Source organism: Montipora foliosa, chromosome 2 (genome assembly GCF_036669935.1).
Source record: "Montipora foliosa isolate CH-2021 chromosome 2, ASM3666993v2, whole genome shotgun sequence".
Lineage (NCBI taxonomy): Eukaryota > Metazoa > Cnidaria > Anthozoa > Scleractinia > Acroporidae > Montipora > Montipora foliosa.
Window position 1 is genome coordinate 33083372 of NC_090870.1, and position 10000 is coordinate 33093371.

At 38.3% G+C, this 10000-nt stretch overlaps 2 protein-coding genes across 2 annotated transcripts in view; one reads left to right on the forward strand and one right to left on the reverse strand.

Annotated features, from left to right (window-relative positions):
- Positions 1–3240, forward strand: part of LOC137992882 (uncharacterized) — an 8388-nt gene extending 5148 nt beyond the window's left edge. Inside the window, exon 2 of the mRNA XM_068838447.1 lies at positions 2783–3240. Coding sequence (XP_068694548.1) covers positions 2783–2908 — 126 coding nt within the window. The 3' untranslated portion in view covers positions 2909–3240. The remainder of the gene's footprint in view (positions 1–2782) is intronic.
- The window catches only part of LOC137990709 (prostaglandin E synthase 2-like), a 26423-nt gene that overhangs the window by 11185 nt on the left and 5238 nt on the right, over positions 1–10000 (reverse strand). Inside the window, exon 3 of the mRNA XM_068835822.1 lies at positions 4801–5001. Within this exon, the coding sequence (XP_068691923.1) occupies positions 4801–5001 (201 nt within the window). The remainder of the gene's footprint in view (positions 1–4800; positions 5002–10000) is intronic.

Genomic DNA, 10000 nt, shown 5'->3' on the forward strand with positions numbered 1-10000 from the left:
GTTGAGCAGTTGGGGTCCATATTTCTTGATGTGTAAATCTCTTCGAAAAAGCGTTCTTCTTCCTCCAGGATGTCCTTCGGGTTTGTGATTTTGTCACCTTCATTATTAACTAAGGACGTTATATGTTTCTTTTTCTGGTTCCTTTTTTCTAAGTTATAAAAGTATTTACTATTCCTCTCACCATGCTCGTACCAACGCGCTCTACTACGCACGATTGTTCCTCGTGTTTTAATACCCACAATTTTGGAAAGCTTGAATTTTATTCTCTCCAGTTCAGTCTTAAGAGAATCGCTGTATGACGCCTGGAGTTTGATTTGCAATCTCATCATTTCTGACAAAAGAATTGATTCTTCGTCACGTTTTCGTTTAGCTTTCTTTTTTGAAAAAGCTATTGTAAAAGCGCGAATTTCCATTTTAATCATTTCCCAGTACAACCCTTTGTCGTTGACTTGTTCATGCTTTTTTGCAAACATTGGAATTTTAAATGTTAACAGTTCCACGTAATTAGTATCTGACAGCAAGGAGTTGTTAAACTTCCAAAACCCTGGCCCTCGAGGGAGTTCACTTTCGTTGAAAGACATGGAGAGAGCGACGGCGGAGTGATCTGAATAAATGGTTGGAAGTATTTTGCAATCCTTTACGTGATCTTTTTGCTGCTTTGAAATAAAAAAGTAGTCAAGTCTACACTGTATCTTCATTGACGGGTTAGCCCATGTAAAGCCTGGTTGATCTGGATTCTTGAAACGCCAGGAATCAAGTAAATTATGTGTTTTGATTAACGACTGAAGCTCGCCGAGAGAGGCTTTTTTGCTGTCTATTGGTCTACCGCCTTTTTGTCTGAAGTGCTAATTGTACAGTTAAAATCACCTCCCAGCACCAAGTTGTCATTGGCGTAAGGCATTAGAAATTCTTTTGAAACGTCCCTGAGGAAAACAACTTGTTGGGTTGTATCATTCGGTGCGTAAATGTTTACTAAAACCACTTTCGTACCATCAATAATAGTCTCGGCTAAGATACATCTGCCAGAATTATCCGCGTTAATTTTTTGGAAGTCAACGTCAAGACGTGGTTTGAATAAAATCATGACTCCTCTACTATGAGAGGAGCCATGACTGGACACGATTTTGCCTCCCCATTCTGTTTCCCATCTTTTGATGGATTCCGGCGAGGAATAAGTTTCTTGCAAGAAAATTATATCCGATTGCTGTTGGTGCAACCAACGAAAAACTTGTCTTCGCTTTCTCGAGCTGTTTAGCCCTCTAACATTAAGTGATAGCAGTTTATACATTTGATTTCTAATAACAGGATAGACGGGGTGTCCAAGAAATAATGAAAACAGTTTTTTTAGAATTATGCTCACAGTGCGGTTGATATTTGTTCTTATTACCTCGTTAGCATCGAAACAAAGTTGATCAACATAACAGGAGAGAAAGCTAAAACGAAAGCACATGCAAAAACACATACAGAAACACATAACTATTACAGACTTACCTAAAGCTTTGTACGGCATTTTGACTGGATATAGAAAGTGGAAAGCTGCAGCTCTCAAGTAGGTGGTTCCGTAGGAAAAAATAAATAAATAAAGAAACTAAACTGCATTTTAACTTTCATTTTAACTTAATTGTCCATTAAACGCCCATAGAAAGAAAATTGAGATGTTTCTTCACCACGGTAAAGAGCACCGTCGATGATCAACTTTTCGACATTGAAGTATACATTTTTCTTCTCGCGTTTGGCCGCCTTTAGTATCGGATATAACAACTTTCTTACCTCGTCAACTTCTTTAGGAAAATCGTCGGATATTCCAAATCCAGTACCTCTTGGGAGATTTTTGATGAAGGATTTAATAAAAAATTTATCTTGAAAATCCGTCAGCCTAACTATGATCGGTCTTGGTTTAAGACTTCGCCCATTTGATTGTGAATGGCGCGACGTAATTCTGTGAACTCTGTCAAATGAATGTTTTTTTCGTCGACTGGAAGAATCTTTAGCTTCGTACGCATGAATTCTCTTAGGGCAAGTTCAGTGTCATTGTTTGTTTCGTTTTCACGTTCCTTTATTCCAAAGAACTTTAAGTTTCCTCTACGACTGTGACATTCGAGTTTAACATGTCGGCGGTGCAGCTCTTTGATTTCATGCTCGATGCGTTCGCTAGAAGTGTTAGCTGCTTCTTGCTTAAGATTAACTCCATCAACGAGGGCTCTTAGGTCTTCTATCTCTGCTTGTGAGTTTTCCAAACTCGTTTGGAGGGCTTTATTTTCTTCTTCAAGAAGAGTAATCCTCTGTTTATAATTCTCCAGCTCGGGCAGTATAGTTAATAGCGTGTTGAGTTTCTCTTCAATACCGGAGAGCCTCGAGTTTGTAGCCTCGAGGCACTTCTTGCATCCATGCTTGTGATGTTGGTCGGACGCGTCTTCTTCATCCGTTTGCGAGCTTCCCTCTCTTGTTCGTTTCCTACCCTTTTCCGCGGTTCCCTTCTTCTTCGATAATTCGTCAGGCATTTCAAATAAACTTAACTGTATATTTTAACCACCACTGAGGCTGTGGTACTGACAAGATACTACGAGCACACTTTCGGCGTGACCGCCATCTTTCGTGCCTCGTTCACAACCAGGGTTACTTCGTGCTACAGCTGGAATGACAAGCAGTTGGCAATGTCAACTCAGAAATAGAACTCATGCACCTATATGCTTAACGCCCGATAACTCCGGATAGCTGAATAAGTGAGGGGTTGTTTCATAATGCAGCACTTGCATTAATAGGTAATATCTTTTTAACTCAGGAGCAGTTCTGTGACCACGTAGGGGAACAGAACTATCGTGTCTCTTGTCAAGATGAGAGCAGTTTGGCAAGAAAGAAAATAGCTGAGGTGGTTCAGAAGCTAAAGGAGACTAGGTTCTTCCAGTAGTAAGGTGCAAATGAAACAGCATGGAATGGTATCTTGCGCCCGTCGAATTTGGCAAGTTGCGAGTGACCCTGAGGAAATGAGGGATCTGATATTGAAGACACAATCCAGAAAACAGCAGTAGGAAACAAACTAAGGGAAAAAAGAAAACAAAAAAGATGAAAAAAAAAACTCAAACAAAACCAAAACCTCCCCGAAAAAACAAACAAAACAAAAACAAAACAAGACCAAAAGAAAAAAAAAAGCAAACAAGAAAAAGACACGAAGAGAAGAAAACAAAAACAAAACCAAAAGAAAAAAAAAAGCAAACAAAAAAAAGACATGAAGAGAAGAAACAACAGGAACCTATGGCGGAAAATTCTCTCCACAAAAAGGAAAAGGTATTGCTGCTCGAATAGAATAGAATAAAATAACTTTACTATGATCCGATTGTTGTTACTTCTTCGTTGTTAAAAACACCTGAGGCTGGTCACAAAAGTCCTATACAGAAAATTTCAGATATTAATATTAGTGACCTTTAGATTGGAGTACGAGAACGACTACGAGTACGAGTTTTCTTTAATGCGCACGCGCATCACGTTTAAAGAACAAAAATTGTCGAAAAGCGCATGCTCAGAACTGAGATTTCGTACTTGTAGTCGTCCTCGTACTCCAGTTTGAAGGTCCCTTATATACTGTAGGGCCTCATGGTTAGTGTGCTCGACTCCGGATAGAGTGGTCCGGGCTCGGGTCCTGGCTGGGGAAATTGTGTTGTGTTCTTGGGCAAGACACTTTACTATCACGGTGCCTCTCTCCACCCAAGGTGTATAAATGGGTACCGGCGAATCTAATGCTGGGGGTGACCGTGCGATGGACTGGCATCCCATCCAGGGGGGAGTAGGAATAGTCCTAGTCGCTTCATGCTACAGAAACCGGAGATAAGCGCCGGCCTGATGGGTCTTTCAGGCTCGTAGCAGACTTAACCTACCTACCTATATACTGTAGGGGACAGTATCCAACAAGCGGCCCTGTTTGCATCGGCACGCCATGAGGAAAATTCTGTCCATCCCAGTCTAGTGGTTCTAGACAGATGCCAGAGTATTGGTAGCGCAAACAACAACAACGACAACAATAACAACAACATCAACAATTGTAATAATATTTCGCAACATCAACATTACATCTACATGTTCCAGCATTCGGCAAAGTCGCTTTTTCCCTCAAGGATGTTTCTGCTTCGGTGGCATCATACGCTATAAGCCTCTTTAGAGCTGACACGCACGCCAAGCCGACCACTTCTGCTGGAGAGAACAGGACAGCCACAACAACAGGGGCTCCATCCCCTACTCTTTTCGAATAATGTGTGGGATCTTAAACGTCCCCCAGAGTTTATGAACAAGTTCAAGGGTTGTGAGAACTTGTCCTAAGTTACCCGGCCAACAGAGCCTTTCTGAACTCGACGAGAGAGAAAAGACTGCAGAAATATTGTGAAGTCTCTATTAAGTAAGTGCAAGCCGTTGCTTGAAGACAGTTTCACACCATGGCCAAGTCTCGATCGCACTACTAGACGCAATATTGATTTTCGTACTGAAGGCTCGATTATGACCCTTCGCTTTGACAAAAATATGATATGCACGCTGCCTAAACTGGTTTGACCAGAGTGTCTAGCCCAGAAACTTGGACTGTGCAGACTTAAAAGACTTGACACAATTTCTGCAGAGCCTCTCTTGCTTGCCCTCTGACGAGTTTTAGAGAGGTTCTGCTCGCAGGGTGGTCCTTAGCTAAATAAGATCGATACTTGAATAACATGATTATTAAATCTATCATTACTAATTATTGGTAGATATCATTTATTTATGCAATATTTAACATGTGTATCTTGTTATTCATTACCGATACGATCAACATATACTCACTTGCTTTTCACATGTTTTCCGACAATGTACATGACAAAAGGGCTAGCAAGATATGTTGAATACTTTTCAAACGTGCTGAAGTCACTCTGCTTGGTGAAATACTCAAACGCCTGCATGGCTTCTGATGCTGTGCGGTAGATATTAGGTGAAGGTGTGTGCACAAATGTGTTGTCCACCCATTTGCGCCACTTTCTCTCTTCCCTGTACGATTAAAAAGAGTTGATTAAAAAAAAAAAACAAAACAAAAAAAGGCAACAATGCGCAAACTTAGTGCCCACCTCTTTCAATGTTTTTGGTCCCAAACTTTAATCCCATAAATAGCAGTGAACATTTACCAATTTTTCTTTGAAATCGTGGTAAATATTCTGCCACTGTTCAACTTTTCACCGAGATTGAAAAGAATAATTGTTTTAGTATTATACTCACACGTGCGTGGAAAATGTGCAAGCGGCACAAAGCATGTGTGAATGTGTTTACAGAAGTTTCAAACGTGGCAAATCTAAATAACCTTTTATTTTTTATTTATTTATTTATTTATTTTGCCACAGAAAGAAGAAATTAAAATACAAATATGAACAATCAAAAAAGAGAAGATGGAAAGAAAAATTATTGAATTACATTGGTGGCGAGGAGGCCTAAAAGAAACTACTAAGCTTATGTAAATTAGGCCTCCCCAAGTAAAAGCATCTATCTATTGTTGACATGCAAGTTGGCAACGGAGATTACAATTGTTACAAACATTTAGTTATTTAACGTGTTGAAATATAAAGTAATGAACGGAAATTAAAAACAGTTTGAACTTACAAGTTGGTAATGAAGCATACAATTACAAACACTTAGTCATTTAATTAAGGTGTTGAAATATGTAAACAGTTGTGAAAGTAAAATTACAGGGTGAAAACAATTTGACACAGGAAGAACAAAATACTTAATTTTCAGAATAGTTGGTAAAAAAGAATGACTTAAGTGCTTTCTTGAAGGAAGCTGTTGAGGAAGAATTAATTACATCAATGTCAAGAGAATTGTAAAATTTAGGTCCCTGATAGAAAACAGAAAATTGTTTAATGTTAGTCCGACAGAAAGGGAGACGAAATGCATGAGAGTTTCTCGAATAATATGTGTGAATTTGACTGTTTAGAGTGAATTTGCTAGCTAACTTGGGAGGAAGAGTTCGAATTTGATAGGAGAACATGAATTGACCAAGTTGTAACAGGTTAAGATCATGGAATTTTAGGATTCCAAGTTTCTTAAATATAGGGTCAGAATGAGCATTAAAATGAGATTTATCTATGATTCTCACCACTCTTTTCTGCAATATTACCCGACGAACAAGGTTAGTTTTATAGGTGGACGCCCAAACTATATTACTGTAAAAGAAGTAAGGATAAACAAGTGAAAAGTACAATACACGCAAAGAGTATGAAGATAAATAAAAACTTGATTTCTATATCATTCCAATTGATTTCGACACTTTGTTAGCCACATGAGAGATCTCAGACTTCCAGATTACGTTTTCATCGATGATCACACCCAAGAAAACTGTTTCTTTAACTTGATCAATTTGTTGTTTATTTATCAAAATTTGAAAATTATAACTTCTACGTTTTTGGTTTGGTTTGAACACTATGAACTTGGTCTTTTAAAGATTCAGTGAAAGCTTATTAACCCTAAACCATACTGACAACTTATTTAACTCGATATTCAGCTGATTAACCAAATAATCAGGATCTTTACCAGACAGAAAAATGTTGGTATCGTCCGCGAATAAAATCAGTTGTAGTGCCGTAGATGCATTGACTATATCATTAATGTAAAGAAGAAAAAATAAAGGCCCTAGAATAGAGCCCTGAGGAACCCCACAGGATATATTAAAGCGAGAAGAAACATGACCGTTGAAATCTACAAATTGTAATCTGTTAGAAAAATAGCTTTTTACCCATTTTAAGGCCAGTCCACGTATACCATAGTGTTCAAGTTTGTCAAATAAAATACTATGATTAACTGTATCGAATGCTTTTGAGAGATCAAGGAAAATACCAACAGCTATATCACCACGATCTAAAGCAGAGGAAATCTTATCATACAAATCAATCAAAGTAAGTGTAGGGGAGTGATTTTTCCTAAAGCCATATTGCTCATCACAAAGGACATTTAAATTAGTTAGATAATCATTTAAACGGTTATAAATTATTCTCTCAAGAAATTTGGAAAAACTAGGTAGAACTGAAACAGGTCTATAGTTAGTGAACAACGACTGGTCATCAGCTTTGAATAAAGGTATTACCCGTGCTATCTTCATTTGATCTGGTACAATGCCATGAGCAATTGACAAGTTAATACTGTGAGCCAAAGGTTCAGAGATTAATTGGATAGATTCCTTTGTGAGGGACATTGGAATGTTATCATAACCCGCAGCTTTGTTGGATGCAAATGATTGAGCAATAACAATTGAATTGATAGATTCTGCAAAAGATCCTGAAAGAAAGTCTTTATGAGAAAAAGGATGAGATTGTATTTCTTTTGCAAGGTTAGGACCAATACTGGAGAAACCTTGGTTAAAATTCTCGTCACAAAGAGCAAAAATGGTCACTTAGCACCGTTCAAATCAGCAATTTAAATCAAAAGTCTGCTTGTCAAAACATTTTCACCGTTTGATCGAAGGTTTTTTTTTTTTTGACGGAATGTGTAGATTTTTAAAAGTTAAATATGACTGATGAAGTCCGGTTGAAAAAACGGACGAAATATTACATAAGTTTTAACTTTCAGCTCCGAGTTTGTAAAACTTTTTTAACTTTTATTATGCTTCCGGAGCAGGAAACAAATGTTTTTGATTGTGTGTAGATTTCTGTTTTGCAAGCCTGATACAGTAAAACCCCACGAGTAAGAACCTTCCATTTAAAAATGGTAATTAACAGCAATTTAGGCTATCTAGGTTCTTACATGTAAATAGGTTCTTATTTTCTGAAGGAACAAAATTACACTGTAGATAGCAGAATTCAGTGGTATTCGGCCTTCGTCCGCTATGCAGCAGCAATGTAAAATTTGAATAAAATTTAAATACAGAATTTAAAAAATCACATAAAATGACTATAATAAGTAAAATTGAAAGATCACATGAATCTTCATGCACTGTAACATCAACATACATGTAATTTTAATGTTAAAGTTCTTTATAGGGGGTCTAACTGGCAAGGAAGAGTAAAGCATCACTTAACATTTCAATCAATAAAGATTTTTTGAGAAATAAGAAAAATAGGTCCGCAATGCGTACTTGGGGTCTTATGCTTAGTTTAACTCCATTCAGCCCACCATGCGTCCATGCGTGATTGGTTGAAAATTTGCCATAACAATGCAGCAGTGAAATGGGTTCCTTCAGTCACAGGCGCCCCAAGCTGAAAATACGTGGTGTATGCGACTTGTGACTGGGAGTCAACAACGGTCGTGTTGCCAGCGCGCGGTCAAATTCAAATGGACCAATCAGAGTTGAGGCTGAAACCATCTTGCGAGTTTCCGTTGTTGACTACCCGGTCACAAGCCTCTGAGGAAAGCCGAAGAGGTGAATTTTAAGGCAAAGTTTTCGTTCGCCACGAGTCTTTCGGCCGCCGAAACACACGTATTTGGAGTGAAATTTATTGGGCTTTATGGAACTGTTGTTTTTATTGCGATTCGGGACTTTTCCTGTTGAGGAGAAAACGATTTGTGGAGTGAGGTCTGGCCAGCGATGGATGGAGTCACCGGCCTTCCCATTATTTCAGCAACGGCCTTCCGGATGACTTCACTAAACGGCGTCAGAATGGCTCGAAACTCGCCAAAAGAGACAAGTTGGTCACACATTTGAGGTAGGAAAACTTTATTTCAAATGAGATAGTTATTTACACAATTTTTTTACGATCGGTGATTTTCCCATACAATTCTCTATATACACAAACTGTCGCATACACCACGTATTTTCAGCTTGGGGCGCCTGTGCTTCAGTATGCTTCAAATGACTTGCCGCCAATCTTTGTCTTATTGCCATTTGCACAGTTTAGACATTTTTTGTGCACACTGCATCATCTCTATCAGTTATTCCGCACTAGTAACAGAAGCACTAGAATGGCTAAAAAACAAGCATAGCACTGTCATTTATTCATATGATCTTATAAATGATCAAGAGAACGCTGAAATTCAACGAGCATCTACTGGAGTAGCAGTAATAAACATTGATGGTACACACAGCATTCGCAATACCTAAAAATACAGGTGATGATGTGGGGGAAAATCCAGGTCCTACAATATTTGATATCATTGATCCAGCAACCACTGTGTCCGCTGGCTCTAGTCAAGGAAAATATGAAGCAATCTTTGGTGTGAATGCTGGTAAGCAATGTGTAGCAATGTCACTTACTGCTATTATATAACATCAAATACAAGATATTAGTTTGTGGACTAATTCTACTTTGAACAATATTTTGGTTATTGGAAATAATCTATACAATGCTAAAAGATGTTCTGTGTTAACTGATGTTCCAGACATGGTTTCATTTTATTTGTTAAAGTGTATCATTACGATATAGTGAGTCATTTACTGGAAGTTTGATCATGACATCAAACATTGGTCCATATATGTCTCTTAGAAATTCACTTCTAGAAGTATTTTCAAACTCTTAAAAGCATTTCCTTGACTAGAGTCAGCGGACACAAAGGTTGTTGGATCAATGGTATCAAATATTGTAGGACCTGGATTTTCCTCCACATCATTTGCTTCCCTTATAAGCAATGGGATGCAAACATTGTAGCACATCATTTGTGTAAACCAAATCATCACCTCATTACATGACGTGTAATATCCAACAACTTGTTGTAATGTTGGCCAGTAAAACACATTTAAGCGAAACATCATCAGCATCGTATTCGAAAATCGCCTCTCACACGTGAAAATGCATCCTTGGCTTTCACAAAATTGTTGTGACAGCCGATCCTTGACCGGTATTGTTTGATTGTTGTTCCCATGCTGGCGGTTACTAGTAGACAACAGTAAGAGTACAAAATCCTATTCTTTGAGCGTGCAAGACCCTTAATCAATGCAAGCATTTTTTAGAGTACAATAACTCTTTCAGTTTGAAGTGTAACCCACACCGATAGTTCAAGCCGATAAATACTGGCTTGTGAGAGCTTGTGAGATACTCGTGAGATATTTGTGAGATATGTGGTGCAACTC